The 24,658-nt window shown below is 44.1% G+C and overlaps 1 protein-coding gene and 1 long non-coding RNA gene across 15 annotated transcripts in view; one reads left to right on the forward strand and one right to left on the reverse strand.

The window, feature by feature from the left end:
• ESRRG (estrogen related receptor gamma) overlaps positions 1–24,658 on the forward strand; it is a 407,255-nt gene that overhangs the window by 15,145 nt on the left and 367,452 nt on the right. For 5 of the 14 annotated variants that reach the window (XM_052805618.1, XM_052805611.1, XM_052805612.1 and 2 more), the window contains exon 1: positions 5,848–6,005. The exons of 4 other annotated variants lie outside the window; for them this stretch is intronic. Coding sequence is in view for 3 of the 10 variants with exons in the window: in XM_052805606.1 (XP_052661566.1) it covers positions 15,534–15,631 (98 nt within the window). In the remaining 7 variants the exon portion in view is untranslated. Of the gene's footprint in view, positions 1–5,300; positions 5,322–5,837; positions 6,006–15,412; positions 15,632–24,658 lie in introns of those variants that run through there. 5 more of the 14 variants (XM_052805606.1, XM_052805605.1, XM_052805620.1 and 2 more) reach the window with 4 other exon arrangements.
• Positions 559–5,706, reverse strand: LOC128149967 (uncharacterized). Its single transcript, XR_008237898.1, has 2 exons — positions 5,541–5,706; positions 559–790 (listed from the first exon to the last, which is right to left on the reverse strand). It is a non-coding gene; the product is annotated as an uncharacterized LOC128149967 (long non-coding RNA).

Consider the following 24,658-nt stretch of genomic DNA (forward strand, 5'->3'; position numbering starts at 1 on the left):
GTCAGCCCTGCACCGCAGCTGGCTGTTGAGGGCATCTCGAAACGTGCAACTTAGCACTGTACAGTTTGTCTGCTACAGATATGCAATATTATTACTTGCTGATGGCAGTTTGGCAACTTTTGTCTATATCAAACAAGCCAAATTCCGATCCCTTTACTACTTCTTAGAGTTCAAATTCCTCTGACACTAGGCTCAATTCTTGTTAGAAGCCAGACTGCAGAAGATAAGTGAGCCTGCTTATTCTGAGCAGACTTGGATCTCCTATCAGGTGAGGGCCTCACCCCGAATCCTGATCTCTGATAAATTAACTTTTTAACATTGCATTACCGCTAGCGCACAAGCCAAATGTCTACGCAGGTATTTACGTTCCAACAGCCAAATGCAAGCTCATTTTTTTCTTCTGATTTGTAAGTATGTTATGTTTTACAGACATGAGTAACCCATGTGGGATATCTTTCCCACAGAGTACAACCAATGTAAATTCACATGACTCAGGGATTTGTTTCAATGCTCACGTATAAACTCTCATTAGAAATGATTATGCTTGAAGATCAAAAGAAAAGTACACTCGCTTGTATTAATGTTTAATGCATAATTCACATTGTTAGAACAAAAAACAAAACAGTCGGTGGTTGTTATGACAAATATTAAACATTGGCACTACTAACCAATTCCCATAGAGGATCCTTTATTTCATTGCATTGGCTGTGCGCTGAGATTTCCTCTTGCGCGTGTTGTGGCATTGTCTCAGAGATTTAAAGACACCTTCCTCACTGGATGAGTAATTCCTCTGTAAAGACAGAAGTCCGGCAGAGCCGGGATACACCACCACTGCGGGTGGCTCCAACGCTCAGAGACCCCTCAGTGGAAGCAGAGTGTAAAATAATCTAATCCAATTGTTTATAGAAGTGGGATTTCAGATCAGGCATGTTCCTGTATGGTCCGAAACTCCCATTGCCTTCAATCTTAGTCTAGTTTGAGCCTTAATATCAAGACTAGACCCATGGGCAAAGTCACCCAGCACAACAGAATACAAGAGCTTGATTTCCTGTTTTATGCTTATCCATGTTTTACCTTCTTTAGTCAATGCTTACTTTCTTACCAGAAAGCTTCTTACTTAAATAAGCAGGTTTGGTGCGAGGGAGGCGTACGTGAAATCCACTCCCTATATCCTCAACCAAGACCAGCACAGGAGAGCAAAGCCATGCTCCTAATCACAAATTGAGTTTAGGAACAAGAATCCTGTGTGTGGCATCATTGCCCATTACCTGCAGTAGTGGGGCTGCTTCATCTGCGTAAGGGAAGACCCCTCGGTACCCTCTGCCTTCCCACATTATAGCCTTTCACACAAAGTAGGAGTTGGGGTTTTTTATCTTCCTAGCTTTTATTGGCTTTTCCCATGTCAATGTTTAAAGGGGCAGCAATTTGTACCATCTAGCTTTTATATTTATGCTTCTTTCAAAAAACTGGCTGTTTTACTAGCTGAGCTTGCATAATTTCTTTCTTGTCTAGTTTTTTTTGTTTTGTTTTGTTTTGTTCCCCCCCCCTTAAAAAAAAAAAACAACAAACAACCTTAAGTTTAAAGTTTAGGAGTCTTAATTCATGTCAGAGTCAGCTCTCTTCCCAAGGAGGTCTGTGGCACAGAATTAGACTGAATGACATTTGACAAATTTTCTGCTTGGCGCAAAGTCTCAAAAAAATCTGTATGTCCTCATTATCGTTTTGGTAACTTTCCTGTATGCCCATAGTGATAGTAGTGATACAATACCCCTGATTCAGAGCAGAGCAGCTGCCTGAGTTTCAGGTAGGTTCTTCCTGATTCAGATCTCTGTAAGCAAACTATAAATTAGCTCTCTATTCTTCAGGTGCCTTCTGAAGGCCCTGTTGTTCTGCGAACCCTTCTGAGCAAGTCTGAGAGGTTCCTCATTCAGGAACTAATACTGCTGAATTAGAATGGGTGCTGTTGCTTTAAATGATATGCAGTCAAAGTACAACAAAGTACAAATGGATCATGGGTGTTTAAGAGGACAGAGCAGACAGAGCTTTGGTTTTTGTTTTCCTTTTGTTTATAACAACCCGCTCAAAATATTTACGATTGAGAAGCTGATATTTTCTCCAGTAAAGAACCTATTGTCCACTTTAAGGCAGTGGAGAATGTACTCAGAGTATATACTGGTTAAATTGTTTATTTTTAGTGGAGTGCACATGGCATTGCTATCCTGGAATTGATCATAAATACATAGCTGTTGTGGGGGTTCTGTTGAGGAAAAAAAATACCTGTAATGAATTAAATATGCTTCACAAGGAAAGAAGTAGGTCAAATGTTGGGCTAAATTAACCTCATGTTATACAGAAAGACTAAACTCTGTTGTTTTCACCTGTGGGACTTTGGACTTGTCTACACACCAAATTATTCCAAAACACTTATTAGGTACACTGCAGTAATTATTTTCGACTAAAACCATGTGTAGACAAATCTTATGCCAGCATAAGAATTCACTTTCTTGAATTATCTTAATCCACTTTGAAAGTGGATTAAGTGAAACCAGGAAACAACTCGGTCATTCCAGAATGAATAAGCTATCTGAACACAGTTCTGCTTTATATTCACATCCGACCTTATTCCAGCATAATTTTCCTGGGCTGAGAGGCTCTTAGGATATATCTACATAGCAAATGAATGTGTGATTATAGACACACCAACCTTTCCTTTACTCTCACTGGCATGAGTAACAGCAGTAATGAAAGATGGTAGCAGAGACTTCGGTACAGCCTATTAACTGGAGCATATACGCAGCTGGTTGTGAACAGCCTCTGCTGAAATCCACCTTGTCACACCCTCACTTCAGATACAACTCACGTCCCTTAGACTAATACCAGGGTTGGGAATGCCTCTGCATCTCCAGTGTGTACGTACACCGAAAATTGCATACGCGATAGGACTGCGCAGCTGAGCTAAATGGAAAACAGGTGAATTTAACTTCAGAGGTTAATCACACAGGAGAAGCAGCATGGCTCACACATTTTTAATATACACGCCTTTGACAACCAAATAAAGTGTCAGCTGTTCGACTGTGGAGGCCAAATTAAATATGCTGTAGACAAGCACAGCCCGGTTGATTTCACTAGGGCTGAATTTGGCTCCATAGGTGAGATCTCGGTTATTTGACTAATACTTATTTTGTTACCTATCTGCTTATTTATTTTAATGAAATTAATGCACTTTAATGTTCCTTTAAGTGCATTCCAAAAATAGCAATTTGATTAACTAATTCACTTTTAAAAGTGTAACAATCACAACTAAAAATCTCCCTGTTAGCTGAGGTATGGAATAATTGCAAGTAGCATCTTGGGTAGCTACGCCATACCCTTCATCCTTTCAAACAAGTTCCCCACATCAATCAGAAGAGCCTCACTTAAAAATGAATGGCGAAATATAGACAACAATCAAGCTGTACACACTGCTTTTCAAGTCTACCAAAAAAATGTATCAGTAATGTACTCTGTACTCTGCTGAGACAGTACAGTTAAGACTGGTAAGAATTTAGCCTAAAAGCAGTTCAAAACAATTCCAAAACAGAAACATGAAACAAACTTGTCTTTCTGGCCAGGCCAGAAAGCATCTTGCATAGCTTAGGTTAGAAAGAAAAAAAAAAAAAGGGAAAAAAAAAAAGCGCTTTCAATTTCAGGCTCCTGAAAATGATGCTTGGATTGTACTATATTCTGAGAAGGATTTCTTTTTTTCCCCCCAACTCTTCTTCCAGTTGCAATAGACGATCTTGCCAGTTAAAATAAGGTGCTGTTGAGAGCACAGAGTCCAGCAACAGAAAAGGCGTGCACTAAACTTCTCCCTGACTCTATCTTCTTATAAAAGCCGGAATAGCAAAACCTGATTAGTAACACTATTAAGCAATTTTGCCCTTTATTGTATTTAAATGAGGAAAATGAAAGCATTAATGCTAATATTAAGGCTGAACAGAGGCAGTTGCAAAAAATAATCTAGTTTCAGCCCTGCTACGTGTGTCCCTTCGTGAACTCCCCCGCGCTAGCTACATGTGTATCGGCAGTGTTGTAACTTATTAAAATAGGTGGTGCAAAACGCAACGCAGAAGAGGTAAACCTGACTTTGGGCACCGCTGGGATGCTCTGCGGTCACTGCGCAGGTGTTGTGGTGTTTTCAGCAGTCTGGGATATTAACAGTGTGCAGGTAACAACTGATCTTTAGCTACGGAGGCACTTCAGTCTGAGCCAGTTTCTTTTTAAGCGAGGCCTAGTTCTGGAAATACTTGTGCACGCGAGTTAAATCCGACACGCAAAAGGTGCCCCTGAATTTAGCGGGACCGCGCACGCAGACTGACAGGATTTGCCTTTTAAAAGCTCCAGGATTTGCCTTTTAAAAGCACAACAAACCAAGGAAAGAAAACGCAGGTGGCTCGCCGGCCCCTTCCACGACTGGTAACGCCGCTCGTAGCGTGCGCGGGGGTCACACCGACTTGGGTGCTGGCTGCAGGCCCAAGCCCGCTCTCTTGTCTTTAACGTAAACCGCCCTGCTTTCAGAAAGAGATGCTCCGCAACCCTAGCAGCAGAGGTAGGGAGCGATGGTTCAGACGCCCGTCGTGAAATCCTGCCAGGGTTCGCGGGAGTCTCTCGCCCTGCGGAGCCCCGACGCCATTGTGCTGCTGCCCGGCTGCCGCCCTGCCTCCCGCCGGCCCCGCGCCGCGCAGCCCTCGCACGGGCCCCCCCCAGTTCCACCCGCCGCCGTGACCAGGCCGTGCGTCGGGGGACTCCCCCCTTCCACACCCCCCCCCCCCACTCCCCCCCAGTCTTCCCCTGCAGAGGCTTGCAGGAGATTGGGGGGGGGGGGGGGGGGGGCGCGGCGCCGGGCCTGCACGGCAGCAGCGGTGCGGCGGCTGCACGGGCAGCAGCGTTACTCCTCGCCTACCTTCCTCCTGCATTTCGGGTGCCTTTTTTTTTTTTTTTTTTTTTTTTTTGGTGTGTGCGCTGCCCCCCGCCCCCCCCCGCCGTCCCCCCCCTGCCGCCGCCGGCCCGGCAAATGGCCTGCTGGCGGCTGGCGGCGTGTGCGTGCCTGTGTGTGTCCCCGCGTCCCCTGGGCGAGGTGTCCCGTCCGCCGCCGGAGGACTCGGCCGCCCGCATCCGAGCTGCCGGAGGGGTGGCACCCCCTCCCCGCCCCCCGTTTTCGGTAGTTGGGTTTTGGGTGGTTTTCTTTTCCTTTTTTTTTTGTTTTGGTTTTGGGGTTTTTTTCCAGGTGGGACTTGGCGGTGACCGGCGAGGCTCGCCTGGCACTGAATGTCACCCTGAAGGTAAAATGAAAGACAAAAAGATGAACGCATGCCTGCTCCCCTCGGCCGCGCCGCCCCGCGCCGCCGCTCCCCCGCGCCCGCCGGCGAGCGGCCGCCACCATCGCGGGGCGGCAGCCCCCGCCGCGCCCCGGATTTCCTGTCCCGGCTTTTTATTATTTCGCTTAAAAAAAAAAAAAAAAAAAAAAAAAAAAGCCGCATGCAAAAGAAACGTGCACGTACCCGGTAACGAGCCCAGGAAAAACCCGGCCGCTTCCCCCTTCTCCTGCCAAGTTATCATTGAGAAAACAGACAGGCGGCGTGACGTCCCGGGTCAGGCCGAGTGCGGACCGGCGCTACCAAGGCGGCAGGGAGGCCCGGGGACGCCGCCGGGGCCGGGGCCGCGGGGCCCGGGGCCGCCGCCGCCCGCCCGCCGCCGCTGGCCGCCCGCCGGGCCGCGCCCGCCGCCGCCGCCCCCCCCCGCGCCCCCCGCCCCGCCGCCGCGGCGCCGCGCGGCCTGCCGCCCGCCGGCGGCTCCCCCCTCGCCGGCGGAGGTCGCGGGAGCCCAGTTAAAGGAGGCGTGTGTAAAGATTTTGCAATGTCCCTGCATGGTGTTGTAGACTTTCCTAGCAAAGAAACCGGCTTCGGCTTCTTTAAAATCCCCGACGACTCACCTGATTAACCTGCCTGCGGTTCTGAGCTGACCAGGTAAAGCGAGCCCCCCCCCCTCCCCTCCCCGCACCTCTGCGAGCTGACATTGCATCGGGGGCAGGTTTTTGCTTGGAGACGAGCCGCTGCCAGAAGCGCTCCCCCCCCCCCCCCATTCCACCTTCAGACCTCGCCAATTGCACTTGCTCAGAGTCATTCCCCCCCCCCCCCCCCGAAAAAAAATCAGCTTCGTAAAAAGCCGCACAACAGCACCGGCCACCCGGGGTTCAGTGGTTCTTGGCTCTCGGACAATTATTTGAAATTATTGGCCCGGGGGGCTGGGGGGGGAAGGGAGAATGATTTTTTTTTTTTTTTTCTTTCTGCTGACAGATCCTACCCCAGCAGGTTTTGTCCCCCCCCCTCCTCCTCGCCCAGGGTCAGGAGTGCCGGGGGAAGTGACGAGGCTTTAGCCAGCAAAGAGTTTGGGGCCGGGGGTCCCGGGGTGGCTCTGCCGGTTGCGAGCGGGGAAGGGGCACCGGACTCTCCAAGCCGGTGCCGGGGCGCGTGTGAGGGTCGCGGCGGCTGCCCGGGTCGCCCTGCCTCCCTCGGGGTGCCCTTTCGGGAGCCCCGAAGTGTCCCGGCTGCGGCGCGGCCCGGGCAGCGGCGGGGGCCCGCCCGCCCCGGCGGGGAGAGGCCGGCGGAGGTGGCGGGGGGGGGTGGCCGTCCTCGTCCCCATCCCTCCCCCGCCGCCCTCTCCTTCCTGAAAGACTTCTGCGAGCGGTTCGTGGGAGCCGAGCAGGCCTGGTGGGAGCCCTGCACGCCGGGCGGGGGGCATTGCCGCTGCCGCCGCCGCCGCCGCTGCTGCTGGGGGTTTCTTTATTGCTGTCCCCCGCTGGCTGGAGCGGCGGCGTGGCCGTGCCACGCGGGACCCGCGCTGCGCTCTGCTCCGCTCGTGCCGTGGTGTCGGGACCCGCGGCCGGGCGAGCGGGCGCAGGGGGGGCCGCAGGCACACACGCACACCCCCCCTCCCACACACAAAGGCAGCGGGGCCGCTCGCACCCGAAATCAGGAGGGACGAGGGAAAAGTGTGGAGGAAAGTCAACGTCCTGCTTGCTCCTCCTGATAGTTCACCCGCCCAGCTCCAGGCTGGGGGGGGTCAGAGAAGCGCTTGCATCTGGGGGGCTGCATGTGACCCGGCTGCGAGAAGATTTGTTTTCCTTTTTTTTTTTTAATTTTTTGCTTTCCCCTGGGCATTAATGCTATGAAGGAGCGAATGGTCTGGAGGTATATTTTGAAGTGCTGCAGGGGAAGCGCTCTGAGTACTTGGTCTAGTTAATATGTTTCTCGTGATACCAAAGAAGAGAGGACTGCATTTAGGAGATGACTAAATAATGGGGGAGGCAAGTAAAAATGAGTAGAATACAAAGGAGGGGGAAAACGAAGGTGAACGGTAGTGTGGGAAGGCAGGCACTGAGCAGCTTGGGTTTCTCTCCTGTAATCCCCCCCCCCCCCCAGTCCTCTCTTTTCATACTGTTAAGGAGACTCTAACAGCAACCGTAACCCAACAGAAAAACAGATGACCCTCCCCACTTCAACCTGTCATCATTTGTGGCCAGGAGGGAAATCTGAATGCCCTTTGTATAAAACCACCAAAGTTTTGTTGGTGAAGCATTTCTTAGCCACCCCGTCTCAAATACAAAGTGTAAAACTTGCCTGATGATACATTTTGGTGGTACTTCCCTGTTTTATTTCAGAGGACAAAATGTTCCGGTGTAGCATACCAACCCTTGCTTTCAGAATGGGAGTAGTTTACAATATAACCTACATTAGATTATACGTGGTGCGTGTTGCATTTCCACTGAAAATAGCCAAAGACTTAGAATGACAAAGCGACTCGTGTGGTTATGATCTTCCTTGTCTTGAGAGCATCAAGGTAGCCGTGGTTTCTGCATGCTGGGGGGGGGGGGGGGGGGGGAGGCGTGTGTCTGTGGTGCGAGGGGTTTCATGCCTGTACAGGAATCTGGTGGGTCTCCTTTTAGAGGACTTTACAGCTTAGAATGTGCCAGGGGCAGGAGAAGGTAAACACGACATTCAGTGTGCTCATTATCAAAATAGGGAAAACAAATCGATTGCATTAACTGTGTGTGCAGTATCACAGTTATTCCACAGTATTTTGTCAGAAATTAAAAGGTTACCACTAGAGTACCATATCCCTATCTCGAGCCTGGCACCACTTATTACTGCAACGGTATTTCAATATTAAGTGATCTTAGAGATATTTCATCTTTCATTTTGAATCCTGAATTTGAATCAGCATTAGGATGTCAGGGCTGCGAGATAAGGTATAACAAACTAAGTAGACAGCTGAAGGGCTCCTGGTGAAGGTGTTGCTGAGAAGGATATCTTGGGCCGTTCGCAGTAACCTTGTTTACAGGGACGTTTCAATTGCAACCTGAATTTCAGCGAGAGGCTGCCTGGACTAATGCCTGTGTGCCTGAAACCCATCACGAGTATCTTTTGCACTCTAAACCTTCTCTCTGTGCCTTCCTTGCATACTCACAAAAACTTTTCTGGAAGGTTAGGATGATTTTCTGATATGAAAATTAAGATGTTTTCCTAAGAGGAATGCTGCTCTTTGAACTCCTGTACGTTAGCAACAAAGTATTCATGAGGTTTTGATTTTTTTTTTTTGGTTCTCTGATGTGCCTGGATCAGTAGTTACACCAGTCTTTTTAACTTCACGTAGATGGCTTTGATTTATTATATTTAAGTCTCGGCAGTTTTGAATGTATTTTGCAGCACATGAGGTCGGTTCAAGTCAGAATGTGAAAAGATGCGTATTGTAACAAGGAACAGTTTTGTAGTGATCTGCTAATTTTTTGTTTTCTTTTCCTGAAGCTGTTCCAGGAAAATCACGTGCATTTAGAGAGTGGGTGCTAAATGCCAGCAGCCACATTGATGAAGAAAAATGCCGTTGAAATACTTTGGAATAATAAATAGGATACGTAATGGTCAACCACAAGATAAAAATTTTACACGGTGTTTTTATGACTCTAAATTGGCTGCATTGTAAACCAAGCTTACTACTCTATTAAGTCATCAGAGTTTTCAATTATTTAAGATTTCTAGTCAAGCTATCTAATATAGTCTTCATCATCCATATCAGAAAATTATACATAAGGTTGTAATTCCTTCTTGTTGCTATGTGAGGGCTTTGTTGTAGACGGGGGTTTAAGTTTGACTTATCAGGACAAATATTACAAAGCATGCACACAGAAAAATGATACGGAAATAGCCCCAGTCCTACAAAATGGGGATAGTTACAGCACTGAAATGTACCTAATACAATTTGAGATCCACTCACTAAGAAACCTTGACAGTATCTGCCTTGCAGGTACCGTGCATTTGGAAATACTATATCTCCATTTAAATGCAGATCTTCAGTTTTCTCCAGGGGGCAGTTGGCGAATCTTTCGATTGAACCACCGGTACTAGAAAAACTAACTGAAGATTTACCCATGAACAAGAGACCCTTTCAAGTCTGCCTTTTTGAAATAATGATTATAAAATTTCCTAATATCACAAGTTTATATTGATTTCGAATGCCTTTTTCAAAAGTCACAGGAAAGGAATAGTGTCTTTTACTCAAGGTAGGCCAACATTTGCATGCTTGTTTAGCAATCTTACGAGAGATAACTGTTACAAATAAGTTGTTTGGTTTTGCGTGGGGTATTGTGTTTGCATGTGAGTTTTGTCAAATGGACAGAGCAGTCTTGCTTTGATTTTGACCTAGATTCCTCCTGATTATTCCTATACAGCTAGTACCTGCTTATTTCCCACTGTGAAAATAGGAGAACAACTGTTGATGCTATCTAGCTGGGGCTGCATGGGCAATAGGCACACACGTCCAGTAATCTCCCCTCCTCCTCCAAGGCTTCAGTAGTGACAGATAAAATGGCGCTGCAGTCCAAAGAGGGTGCAAGCCAGTATTTTCCCTCCTGCAACTTTTCCTTTGAGAGTTTGATTCAAAGGAAGACAGGAAAAAAAAAGGGGGGGGTGGAATGAGTGAATTTATTTCTGTTTCTGGATTTGGCACACAAATTTTGCATACTTGCAGGGATGCACAGGGCTATGTTCCATATTCGCTTGAAGCTCAGTGCCAGCAGGCGTCAGTCCTCCTTAGAGGGGCTTGTCCCATCCAGTCCAGTTTCCTATATTGTTTGGCAGCTGTCTAGTTTGCTGTGTAACCCAAGGCAGTAAAAGCCCAGGATGCAGGGAACGGGAGCTCACTGGTTGGGACGCAGGCAGAACAAACTACGGGGTGCGGAGGAGACACAAGATCCTGACCTTTTCCACGCCGGGTGCCATGCCGCTGCATGCGTTCCCAGCTGCTCCGGTCTCCCCAGCGTGGGCAAGGGTGCTGCCCGCGGATGCTGCCCTTGTCCCTGTGCCAGAGCCATGAGGCTGTGGAGATCTATCATCCATATTATGCTCACCTGTTAATGGCATATAACCCATCGCCCTCAATACCTTGGAGAAAACATGCACTTCAGCCTCTGCACGGAGTTCAGGCAGATCTGCAAAGTCCAATCTTACATGCACCAGCATTAATGGCAGAGCTCCCATTCAGCTTAATTGATATTCCTATAAACATCTGCAGGTTTCTGTTTGTAGTGGAAGCTACAGCTGGGTGGACTTCTTAAATGAATGTTTTGCATATTGAGGTTGAAAGGAGAGTCGAGCCCGATACATTAACTTATCATCTGTGTTATCCTCTTGACATCAGTTGGATTACTACAAGCATATATGACAAGGAGATTAGGTGCAAGATCTTCACACACACATGCTTTTGTTAGCATGTTGATCAGTGGAGATGTTACTTCTCTGAAAACCTTGTTCTAAGTCAAGTCTAGGCAAGCACAAACCTGTGCATGCATATACAAGTTGAGCAGGGCCTATCCTTTATAATACAATTTTTTTCCTCTAATATCTGAGCAAGATCTCTTATTATAACTCACCCATTAGGGGAAAGAAAATGGAACTTTTCTCAAACAGCTTTACTGTTGGGGAATCTAGTGGCAGTTGCTTTGAAGCATGTGTAATTGATTATCATACATTTATTTTAAAAAGGAGACATAACAAGGAATCTAACATGATGTTTTGGAATATATCTTCTCCCCACAATGTTCTTGAGGGAAATGTAAGGTTGCAGGCATCATTTCATGCCCTGTATGTTTTTGAACATAAATCAAAGAAATTGTTGGAGAGTTATAGATGTTCATAGCAACTGTAGCTATAATAAACACATGCAGTATATATTTTCCAAGCTATTTTGTATGGGTGAAAAGCTGAAGCTGGCGTTTTGTACGAACAATTCAACTTCATCACTGAAAATTTATTTCCTAGTTAGGGTGGATTACCAGTGTAGCATGAAGTCGTACACCTTCGTTTAAGTTCATCTGGTTATGAAGCCTCGGTTAAAATTGGGAAAGAATTTAAATTGGGTTTAGGCACCTTGAATGAATTATTCCAAACGTCAAATTTATTGTGACGCCTCCATGGCGATATTTACATCTATATTATCACCTATATTGGTTTCAAAGTATGCTGGATACTTTGGAGAGCAAATAAAAGACAAGAACGATATGAAAAAACAAACAATTTTAATTGTACACATAGCGCAAAATGTGAGCATAGTAAATACAACAGGAAAGAGAATCCTGAATGATCAGGTAGTGCGGTGCTGCTAATGGGAACAACAGCTAGCTTAGGCATACAAATTTCTTGATGATTCTATTAGTTTTGGTTTAAAGCCTTAATAGGTGAAAAGGGAGAAGTGACTTTTACGGAGGAATTTCAATGAGGAAAGCGTAGCCACTCAGTGTGTGAGGATGAGGAAGGTGTTCCATACACTGACGAGGATCCAAATGCATTAAAATGCTAAGAAGGAAATCAGTAGTCACAGTTAGCACGTATATGGATAGACTGGTGGTCGGACATATTCACGATCTGTGCAGAGATCAGACACGTCTAGATGAACAGAGTTTCAGACTTGAGCAAATCCTAAGTGTCTGAATAAAACAGGTGGGTTGTGTTTCTTGGAGTCTGGCCTTCCAGGCGCTTTCAGGTGTAGCTCTCATTACTCTGTGTACTCCTATTGGGTTCAGAGCTTGATAACTAAACCCAATACTGCTTATTGAAAATTCTGAGACTAGCTAAAAGGTGTGACTTTTAAAAGTGTCATGGTACTCCTGCTGGACTTCTGTTTTATTGTGGTTACTTTCAATCATCCCTCTTCTATTACAAGAACCAGAAATCTCTTTTTAAAAGAGAAAGCCGGTCTCTTATTACTTGACTCCTGGAAACAGAGTTTTAAAATATACAACAAATATCCTGAGATTGATGCTAAAACCGAGAATTTGCTCTGTTTTACTTGTTTGTAGCATTAGCCTTAAATGACTTCCTCTTGATGATGTCTTTGAATTTTAAGACCCGCATGAATTAAACAAGACGCGTTCTAAATTGTTACAACTGATGGACGTCAGGAAGGCAGGGCATGGCCCATCTTGGGCACCAGTACTAGTTTAGACTTCAGAAGAGCAGGCAGCGGGGTTGGTTTCCAAGGGCCACCCTTTCCACTGGGGACGGGTGGCGGAGCGAAGGAGACATACAGCCTCTGACATCGTGTAAGCTCGGGGTCGGCTTCCCCTTCTTCATTTCTCACCCAGCTCTTGCTCTCCGAACATATTCTGCCATCTCTCCTTAGTAGCTGGGCTACTCTTCCCTGTCCTCTGAAGGTTGGAAAATGGACTTTGAATTGTTACTATGCTCCCTGCTGGATACAATGCTGTGTAAACAAAATTCAGTGAGAAAATTAGAAAAAAGAGAAAAGGAAAGACGGGGTGTCGCAGGTTGAGGCATAGCTGGGAGACTGGGAGGAGAAAGATTTGGCAATTCCTGTGTGTCCCGTGATTGGGATCCGTGTATATTTTTACAAGAAAGGGGAGCTGAAGGAGCTGTGTCCCTGGATCCGTATTGACCCTGCTGTGACGGATGGGACACAATTATAGAGGAGGCGTAAGGAGAAGTGGAGTCTAACCCGGAGCAGATGTCCTCCAGCCTTGACAAGTGCCCGTTGGGCTGTGTGGGGTAGGACTGCTGAATACGGTCGGATTACTGCTCTCGTGCTGCATTCGGAAGTCTCAGCCTTTCTGCGCAGACACTTGGGTATTTAAAGCCTCTTAAGGAGGGAACTTCATTCACTGACATTCCTGCTTCCACCGGGATTTTTTTTTTTTTTCTTGTCTTAAATTAACGTCTTGAGTTCCACCTGACAAAAAGAGCTTGTTTTAGTCTGTACTGAATTTCTCACAGAAAAAAACCTCTCCTGCCGTATTACAGTCAAAAGAGACCAGGCGGACAAGGGTTGAGAGCGAGGTATGCAGAGTCTGGGCAGCAGGCTGGGCACCGGAGCACAGAGAGCAGGCGGTCCAAGGTCATGGCACTTCTTACGGCACAGCTGGGAGCTGGATGCACAACCTCAGGTTTTAGTCCTTTACCTTTCTCTGACATGCAATCCCTGTCTCGCAGCTTGGGCAACAGAGGCACAGAAACTGTGCTTTTGCAACATGCGTTAAGTGTGACGGTGCCAGTTTAGGCATGGAGAGGTGAGGTGATGGGTCGGAGGTGACACAGCCGGTCAGTGGCAGAGCCTAAACGGAGCCCAGCCTCATCGCCAGGATTTCGATTCCCTGCCTTGCACTGTCTCTCCTGGGAGAAGAGCAAGATTAATCCTGCTGGTGCCACCACACACTTTCATTTCTCTGGTGTGACACGGTCCAGGGGTGGACAGGATCCTTCTCCCAAAGGAGAGAAGCAAATTTGGGTGGAAGCGCATGTTGAATCAGTATGGTCACCCAGCTATAAATGGTGCCTACCTTTTATAAAAATTATTTTTAATGTTTTACTAATCAGATTTTGCTTGTTCTTACTTTTTGTAATCAAAGGGAAGTGAAGACACGAGCTATGAGTATCTCTGAAAATTGGGCCACAAACCCTTGTACTTGTGCTTGTGAGTGAGCGTGCGCACACGTGTGCAACGTGCGTACGCATGCTCGGATGTTGTGTATGCGCAGGATCTCAATTATTTTGCTGTTTGACTCATAGAGCATGCTGTCTTGATGTACTGTCAGTTTTGGTTTCTGCCCTTTGGAATAAAGTTCAAAATATTAAAGAAATAACACGCAATATACTAGTAGCTAGAATAGTCATAGCGCCCGAGGGGAAAAGAGGGTGGTGAATAATCTGTCTTGCAAATGCCTGGAAAAATCCCCTTAACTCCTCCTAACCAAACTCTGCAATGGTGTACTTTTAAAAGGGACTCGTCTAAATTTTGGTTCTGAGGTTTGCTGGTTGTCCTGGAGGGAGAAGTAGGTCCCATTTGGAAAGCAGCATGCCAGCTCTACGGTTATGCTCTGATTGTGTGCCGGGGGGAGTGTCTGGTCCCAGTTACTCTTTGGAGAATCACCCTGGGCTAAATGGTGAAACAACTAAATCCGAATTAATTATTGATAATTCTTTAACATCAAATGTGAGGATGTGTTTGGAGTATTGCTTCCCAGTTGAAGAGTTGAAGTAGCGCTAGCAGATGTATTATTTTTAAATGTTGCTTTTCTGATCTTATTAGTTTACTTGGAGAGCAGTAAGAACTGCAGAAGCTGATGCAGGTTCTGCCCATCTCTGGTTGGTTCTGGAGGGCCGAGGCAGGAGCTAAGGGGGCACAGAAACAGATATTTGGAGTCACACTGGGACTTTGGTCAGAATACCAAACTTTGCCAAATTTGGGGTGTTGTACTCCATGGTTTTTGTCCAATGGGAACCATGCTCAAAGGCTCTAGAGAAGATATTAAATGAAAGAACCAGCCCCCTCCCACTCTCAGACTCAAAATCTTTTGACTTGTACTCTGTATCAGAAAAAAAAGCGCTGAGAAGTGTGTGACTGATGCAAGGCAGGCTCTGGATGAATTTAGGATAAACAGGATGCCTATTGCACTTAATTTAGCAATTCTGAGGCAGAAAATGCTTCTGAGCGCAGCTAACAGCTTCTCATCTGCAAATGCCACAATCAAGACAAAGCAAAATATATTGTGGCAAATTCTGCAGTTCACAGTTGTGACACAGTCAAAACCTCCTATTACAGCGAGGGAGACTTTTGTCTGTATCACGACTGCCTAGGATCCAGGATTTCCGAGCGGCATTAATAAAAATAATCCCATAAATATGCAGTTTCCAAAGTCCTGCAGGACATGCAGCAAACGCCGGTGATTCGAACTGGGTGAAGTTGTCAAAGGTTGCTTTGCTCTCCAGAGCCTGGCAGTAGCTCCACTGAAATGTGATGCCATTGGTTTTCAGCAAAGGTTTCTTTCTGCAGGGCTGCAAACAGAGATCAGCTGCTACTGTGTATACACAACTAGGGAGCAAATCAAGCAGCACATTTAAGCAGCCTTTTTAACCCTGAGACTTTCCAAGATTTCTTCTTCACGCAGGAAGTTTCCTTTATATTGTCAGCTGTAGCACTTTGCTCATGTAATGAGATCAGAGCTAGGATCACTGCTGCACAGTAGAAAGACTTCCTTAAGACATTTGTCCTTGAAACTGCACCAAACTCTTGGAAGAACCCAGAACCTGTAAGTATGTATGATATAGGCAACAATAGCACAGTGCAAAGCTGCAGTCAACCATTATACAATATCCGATTAGCAGGGCAGGAGGGATTTTTTTCTTTTTTTTCGGATGTTATGTTACATTCATTTTCAATTTGTTCTAAGGAAACAAATCAATTCGGGCTTCTGATACAGTGACTTTGCAGTAGATGAGCTAGTAGTAATATGTTTGATTTAACTATTTGTTGCTCTCATGTAGCTTGTGGGACAATTATTGTAGCCATCAAACTATAGAGAACTTTTCTTATGTTTTTTAGGCATTTTAAAGGATTTGGGGGTCCATCTTGCAAATAAGTTTTTGCTTTGCTTTTTGCTTTTGGCAACCCCACCCTACACCAAATTATAAATAATAGGGCAAACAGAATTAGTGCGTATTGTTCTTAGGTAGCAATAAAATATATTTGTTGCAGGCTTAATTTAGTCGTTAACAACGTTGCACTGTTTGGGTTGTTTTTTGTCTTAATTGAATTCTACTCAAGGCTGTCTATTTTGTGTTTTACTATCTTGTCTGTGTCTGTTTAAGTTACTTTGCCGGGACTGCAGTCTGGTTAAACCTGTATTTAAGCACTATTTATATTCTGAGCACATTTCTGGTAAAATAAGTGTTTGAGATTTTTTTTTTTTTTAAAGCCTTAAACAGTATAGTTTTATTAGCAGTGAGCGCCAGAGAAGGCACAACATGGATGAATGTCAGACATAGACCACATAACCTAAGTCTTCCGTGCACTAAGTCCGATCCAAACATGTCCACTTTTGCGACTGCGACTAATAAAAGCCTTGAGCTCCCTTTCAATAAATTTTTCATATGCAATGATACTTCTGTTTATCAGATTAATTTCTCCCAGGTTAGCCTGATTGATAGCTGGATTGTGGTTTCTTAAGAGCTTTCTCCATGAAACCCCACCGAAGAGCTGCATTCCATTTAACCAGTGAATGTAAAAACTGGTAACCATGGATTCAGCCACCACTAACTGTCGAGAGCAATGACTTGTTGTAAACAATACAAATGAGCCAGGATAGCAGAAGCAACCAGACATGAAATGATTTTAATAGAAATTACGGTAAAGGTCATGTGATACTGTATCAGCTTGAATTCAGTGTTAAAGGGAAAGTATTTCAGTTTTTCAGGTTTGATTTAAATTGCACGTCCCCACTGGCTTCATGTTTGTGTAAGACCCCCAGAAGGGAAAATGAAGCAGTTCTTTGGAAATGCCTCTGCTTAATTGCACGTTGTGACTTAGGCCCTGATCCTGAAAATGTAGGAATAGCTCTAATCAGTGGGATTATTCATGTACTTAAAATTAAGTGTAAGTGTTTGTAGGATCGAGGCCTTTCTAGATAAGTTAGCAAGAAAAAAAATTACATTCTGAGGAAATAATAACCTGTCACTAAAGGTAAATAATGGAAATGCAAGTTTTACTACTGTTGTGTGGTTTGCTTGGAGATTTTCGTTTGCTTGTTTTGATAACATGAAAACAAGTTATATTTATCCCTTTGTTTTTAAATGTTATGACTTTCATTTCTCATCTACCATTCCTCAAATCCTCTTCCTAATTTATAGCCTCTCTTTTGGAGAACTGGTAAACCATAGTGTCAGCTATTATAATACAGCATGATGATAGGCACATGCAGATCGCATGAGCAGTCGTGTGTCCTATCTCAGGAATTTCCATCCCTACAAAATCTTTGCTGACTCCCAGCTGTCACATGGCTGTCACTCACAAATTCTAACCATAACCAAATCCTCCTCCCCGGGCATGCGCTCACCAAACCTCTCTGCGTAGAGGCAGGCACAAATGTCCCTGCTTAAGTACTTTCTCTGCGTAAATGGGTCTCTCCCCCAAGCCTGCTGCATTCCACTAATGTTTCTCCCTTAATTTGTTCCTGGGTGCTACTTCCCTGCTGTGCCTGTGCTTCGTAAGGAGGAACCTGGAATGGGAATAGTATTCAGTAAGAAATGCAAACAAAAATAACTTTGCACATTATTTAATATAACAATTCAAATCAGTCTGAATCTAAATTCACAGCTTTCATGGCCCCCTAAACCTCTCAAAAACAATTAACCCTTACTGTTCTGTAGACAGCACTGTCACCTTGCAGTATACTGACTTCATGTTTTGTGTATTTACTTGTCATAACATTTATATTATTTGGAAAACTTAGATTATAAGAGTCCTAGACTGGAACTTTGGTATTTCTATATTTCTAGGTTATTTCTATATTTTATAGATGTCACATACATCCGCGTTGTTTTATCAGTGGTTATGATTTCTGTATTTTTCAACCAGAAGTATTTCAAACAATTTCTCATCAGTCCCTTACAGCTGACTAGTCTCTGTCAAGCACAGGTTGCAAGTAAAATGCATAGGTAGATACAGGAGAAATTCTGCTTTCCCTGTTCTTCTGAGCTGCCTTGCCAGACGGAGGGGGCGATTGCTTGTGTCAGTTGGGAAGGTAAGATTTAGCTTATACATAGATTAACAGCAGGCAAAAATAGACTGACTTCTACTGAAAAGAAATATTTTTGAGAAGTAAAAGGAAAGCACTTAAACAGGAATATTTGGGAAAAAAAATGCCAAATTGCAAGATATTTTCTGTTGCTTGTCTGTGTCAGTGTTAAGAGTGTATTGGTGTACTCCTGCAAAGTAGACGTATAAGTATATTAACACTTTCCCAAAAGGGAGGAGGTGGCTGGACAGAAAAGATACCACCTTGACTTTGTGTATCTATCCTGGGACAATTCCAGAACTGAAAGTAAAATGCAGGTGAAAGCACAGTGAGACTCAAGATCAATATCCAAGTAAACTGGGGAAACCACACTGGCCTCCTCACCATGAGCTCATTACGAAGCATTCGTAATTCCTACACCCCTTGAAAACTAGGTGGGGAATGTTTGAATTGTTATGCCTGGCAGAAGAAACCACATTTCAGTGTGGAGAGGTACTGCAGTGTTCAGGAAGGAGGGAGTGCACCATGGTCCCAGGGACTTCACTGGCATGGGGCAATGGGCAATTTTCCTTTGCTCACAGTATCTTCAGCATCTTTACGATCTGTGACATACATGCTTGTCTACTCTCCTGTATTTTGCATCAGATACTGATTCTGTAACGCAAGACTTGCAGGAGTTAGTGGGTGAGCTGCCAGAATGCCCATCTGCAGATCAGAAGAACTGTTTCTCTCCCAGTTTATAAAGTTCAGGTGCTGGTTGATGGGCAGCTGCAGTAGACTTAGACCAGAATTCTCATTTGAAGCAGAGCTCTGTGAAGATGTATTTGAATCCCCCAAATGGAGATCTCAGTGTTTTACTCATAAAGAAATCAGTGTGTGCAGTCAGGCAAATGTTGCAGTACATACTTGGGGACTGGCAGAAATATTTACCATTAAAATAATTAGTAATAATTAATGATACCTCCCTTGTAAACACAGATACAAATATAGAATAATAACAAAAAGTTGTGTTTTATGATTGTAATTCTAATCTACTACTTTTATGCAAAGGCCACTTTTGTCAGTTAGATATTTTTTGTGTAAAAAGTATCATATAGGCAGTCCTGTCAACTAAATTCAAGTGGTGTAAGTACAGGTACCTTTTTAAAAAAAAAAAAAAAGCAGACTTGATACTTGATATGGAGGTTCCAGGTGTAGGGTATATAGGGCAAACTGGTATCCACATCTACTCACACTTTACTTTGTGGTTGAGACAGCCAACAGCACTGCCGGTAAGTGAGAAATAAATTGTTAGCTTTTGTCAGGTGGACTCCTGGCTATCAGGAACTGGACTGAAACTACTTAATTGCATGGAGCATGGCAAACTAGTTGGTCACGGAATGACAGAATATTGTTCTTTGAGTTATTAACTCTATGTAAGCTTTACAGTGTTTTATAAATTTCTGCTCCTTTCTAGTTTTACCTCTTAGCTGATATGGGTAGGTGAAGTTTTTTTTGAGGACACCTGTAGTCATTTTGTCTTTTGAACATTTCCAAATGTACTTCTTCCCGTGGGCTATTGAAGACCCATGATTTATGGGTTATAATGTCCTCCCAGTCGGCAAAATTGTCATGGGGTCTAAAGACAGGACTGTGATCGGTATCAGCTGGATTAACTTTCCATTAACTTCCCATGACTAGAACACATCTTTGATTATTCTGCATTATTCCTTTGTACAAAATAAGGTCCTTCTGTATGTATTTTAGTTTTAACAGAACCAGACTGTCACTGACCATCAGCTTTTGCATGCATAGACTCTCTCCTCCCTGGCAAGGATTTAGGCCCAGATCCACAAAAGGATTAGATGCCTTAAGTGGGACTTAAGTGGGATTTAGGCATTGAAAGCCCAAGCTGAGATCCTCAATATCCCCACTGAACTGCCACCTAACCTTAGAAGTTGCCTAACCCGTGTGAGTGCCTACATTTTCAATATCCAGCTTTCCCAGGTGGCCAAAGATCTACTTTGGATGTTCTCAAGCACTTCCATCCTGACAAGGTTGAGCCTCTCTGCTCCATCTTTTCCCCCATGTCCTGACAGACTTCAGAAAACACAAGCTCCTCTTGCAAAACGGTGGATTTCTGTGTGTGATGTATCTCACTTTCTCCAGCTGTGTCCTTGAAGGAAAGGACCCTCCAGTAGGTTTCTTTCAGGAGCAGCCAGTGAACCTTGAAAAAGATAGCAAAACTAAGAAATCTGAGTATCACTGCGTAAACACATAGGTCCTGGAGAAGAAGTGGGACTTCAGATGTGTGTGGCCTTCGTCGTCTCCCACTGGCAGTCTTGGACTGTTCTTTGCTCGGCGATGGCTGCTCGTGAATTTGCTGGCACTGCAGAAGACATGGGGGCAACTACCAGGGCCGGGGGCTCCATCGCATGGGCAGACCACCTTAAAGTTGCGTACTGGGATGCAAAATTATTATTGCTTCTAGAGGTTTTCTTGGAGAATCCAGGCCCCGGTGTTTTGTAACAGCAGTTCTGGGGGGAAGCACTTCGCGGGGGAAGGACTCTTTTCTGCAAGAAGTCACTCAGGGTTTCACCTGACTCTGTGATATATGGTGGATGTCTTGTTTTTCGAAAGCCAGACTTATTGGGGTGTTCCATGTGTGCACCCAGAAATAATAATCACTTTTTTAGGACTCAGTGTCAAGAATTTCTTGTGCCGTGGCTGGATTGATAGCTGTCTTGCTCTGCGGAGGCCAAAGCAAATAATGTCTTGTTAGTAGCTGAGTAAGTGGTCCTGTGCCATCACTTATTTCTCAGCTATACTCGTGACATTTCATGTGTTCTCAGCCATGTCTGTTGTTTGTTTAAATCCTGCTCAGTTCCTTGATTTATCAGTTTTCTGTAGACTTTTGTTCGAGTAGTCCCAAATGCTATCCTATTTCAAATAGATGCATCCTTATCAGCAAATAGTCTTTCATCAATAACTTTAACTCTTTCACATAAGTCTGCATGCATTCACTTTGACCTTCTATTTTTTAAAATACTGGATTTTTTTATGGGGGCAGTATTTAGGAAATCTCTTAGAATTTCTCCTGAATCATTCCCTCTTTTTATGCAAAAGTTGTACAGGCATTTGCCGGTACCTTTTCTCCATATTAATAGATAAGAACATTTATCTTTTTCCCCCCCCTTTTTTTTTTTTTCTTCCCCTGAAAGAGAGAACTTTTTCTCAGGGAATTCCTAGTTTTCTAATTTGTCAAAGATAGCTAGACTGCATGCGACCTTAATATTATTTATTGCTGCTTTTGATTTAAGTACATGTGTACAATCCTGAAAACGACAATACAGAACGTAAAACATATTTGTATAGAGGTATAGCCTAGAAACTAGACAAGCACAAAAAAAGATATAGTCTTTGAAAATTTAGAAACTGCAATCATAAAAAGCCTATATATAGTGAATAAACTTAACATGTAATAACAAGTGCTATGTGTGTTACAAAACCTAGTTGTGTTTATATTGAGGCAGCTAAAATTTGTAGGACTTTCTATGATAATGACATCTTAATAGCCAAGTATATTATCCATGTGTTTTTAAAACTGATACAGGGAGATCTGTTATTTTAATGGAGAGTGTATGTTATAAATTAACCTGTAACTTTCAGTCCACTAACTTCATGTTTTCAGAATAGCATACTTGAATTATTTTACATTTATTTTGGTATTTTAATACATACAAACATTGGCTCCTAAGCACATCTTTCATAATTTCATTTGTACTTTTGAATTATTTGTCACATAATCTCACTGTGGCGTTTCAAGGACAAACAATTTCCTAAGATTTGTTAGGGGCAGTCTTGTGAGTGTTCCTGTGTTGCTGTTTTACCTCTTTTACTGCAGAAGATGTGCTCCTGAACTTCCATGAAGACACTAACATGTTATACAGAGTGACAAAACCGAGCACAAATTAGGTATAGCCAGGTGTATTAGGCTTATACACCTATACCTAATATAATACTTTATATTAGGTATATAAAGAAACTCACTGCTGGCCAATTGCAGGAGGGAGCTGGTATTGTGGGTGTTAAATCATCATACATAATGAATGTATGACTATTGTATGGAACCAATTTTAGGTATAGGAAGTTCAGCAAATATTGTGCCTTGGTGGTTGCCAGGTCGCTTGCGTGCTTGCTAAATCCTGTATACAGTGCTTCCGTTTGCTGGGTTACTCATTGAGCTTTTAATAGTCAACTTAATTTTAGTTAAGGTTCAGTTTAGTAACTCTCACAATTAGTGGAAAATATTGCCAGCATTCATCTGGTAAACCGTATTACATACAATATGCACACGCACAGTACATGCAGAGGTAGAAGATAACAGATCGATTTTGATGGATCCCATCGTGACTAGCTCTTAAGGATAAATTACGGAACCTTTTAATTATTGGGGGTAACCTTGCAGAAAATTGAATCTTGAGTTTGCATGTAGGAGGAAGTTTGGTCTCCTTTGCTCACCATCGCTTCCCAATCCCGACAGCGTCTCTGCGCGCTGGGGTCCCTGGCTACCTGTCAGCCTGCGGGCTCCACGTCTGTGCCGGTGACGTGCCCCTGCTGAGGTGGGCTTACAGCCATCGTAAAAGCGAGAGGTCTTCTTCTTGGGGCAAGCTTCTGAGCCTCGTCCTGCTTATTTGCTTTGTCTCTCTGAAAGCAGCTGAGGTACAGGAGGTAAGTCTGCTGCTTGACTCTTTTAAGGCATTTTTATGGGTTGTTTTATGGGTACGGGTAAAGGACTACAGGTGAGATTTTTTTTGCCCTCATATAAAATGGAGATATGACTTCAGCCAGCCAGATAGCGTTCTGTGAAGTGAAATACTGGGGACGATAACCGTAACTAAGGATTAACTTGGAAATAAAGGCAGAGGTACAACAACCAAATGCAGCAAGAGGGTGTTTTTTCTTTTCTGCCGAGCAAATAGGTTAAAATGTATGTGTCTGGCTGACGTTGCTGCAGAACGAAGGCCCGTATGTATGTTCGCGCAGGACGGACACTACAAGGACAGTCAGAGCAGTGTCTTGCCCTGTCAACGGTGCTCATGTCTGAACTAGGATTTCTCAGATCCATAAATACCCAAAACGCAGGTGTCACTGACAAAATAAGTAGAAATTGTGTAAAAGAGGAGGCACAAGGGCATACGCTTTCTTTATCATAATTGTGTCCCTTGCTCAGAAGTAAACGCCGGTTACTTCTGTGTGGAGTGAAATTCAGGAGTGCACGTGCCAATCTAGGCCATTGGGCTACAAGTCACTGTCTTGAAACTGTCTTCTGTGTGCAGGGTCCTACCCCGGTTACAAATACACTGATTTACGTAAAGGTAATAATATTTTTTTGCCATAGAAACCTAGTGTAGGAAAAGTGAGATTGGCAATAGGCCCCTATCGAGTTGGGTGACGAACAGGCAGCAGAGAACTCTGATTTATAGGAGGATGTAGGTAAGTGAGGATCTTTGCATATGAAATAATTCTCCAGCTGTATGGAAAAGCATACAGGATAAAGTCTTGGCTTCACTGAGATCAGTGGGAATCAGTCTTGATATCGTTGTAGATTCTGTATATTCCTGCGGTGCTCTTCTCGCTGGTGACAGAAACACCAGTACAGACTTCAGCAGAATCCTCACCATCACGTTAGGTTTGATCTTTACAGGAAAGGTATCACTGGTAGTAATATTATGGAATAAAAAAATACTGCCAAAGACAGGGGGGTTAAAGCTTTCTCTTTTATATTTTGACCCTGTTATTCTGAGTGATACCAGCATAGAAATTTTTGCAATGCAGGGCAAGAATGGTTTTTTTCCAAGTTTTTCCAGTTAGAGGAAACAGGATCAAGATTTAGGATGCTAACCATAAGAGGTCTCAAAAAAGGAAAAATAGCAATACCTATCTTGTAGGAATACTTGTTTGTAAAGTATGTGAACTCCTTGACAGAAAGGAGCCATAAGAAATTCCATGCAGTTATTCCTCTGTGACAGAAGCCTGTATTAGGCTTCTGTTAGTCTCCTTTATTTGTAACAAAACCTTTGAATATCATTTCTAAGACGTTCAGCTATAAGAAATGATGTGATAATGAGGACAGAGGATAGGTCACGAGTCGGCAAATATGTGTGAGGAGATGGTGAGCTTAACCTACCAGGTGAAAGAAAGGTTAGTATAGCAACTGCATGAACACTTCAAAGCATGCACCTAGTTTGCTGCACTAACTTAATTATCCCTGCTATAGATATGTTTGACAAACATATCTATAGCCCAGATACTGTTACTTCTCAGTGGGAAATAGCAGAAGGCTTCTGTTTGGTTGCCAGTTGACCGAATCCTGCCTTCTACTTCCTTGCATTACTCTTTTCAAGGACTTTCCCTGTGTCTTTGCTCATTGGATGAAGAGAAACTTACCACCTTCTTTTTAACGGTGGAAAATATTGTAAGGTGGGGAATGATGCAGCCTGATGGGATGGGTGTAAAATGATTTTTTAAGCAAGTCTGATGAAGATTTAGTCGCCTTTTAAT

Source organism: Harpia harpyja, chromosome 13, assembly GCF_026419915.1.
Source record: "Harpia harpyja isolate bHarHar1 chromosome 13, bHarHar1 primary haplotype, whole genome shotgun sequence".
NCBI lineage: Eukaryota > Metazoa > Chordata > Aves > Accipitriformes > Accipitridae > Harpia > Harpia harpyja.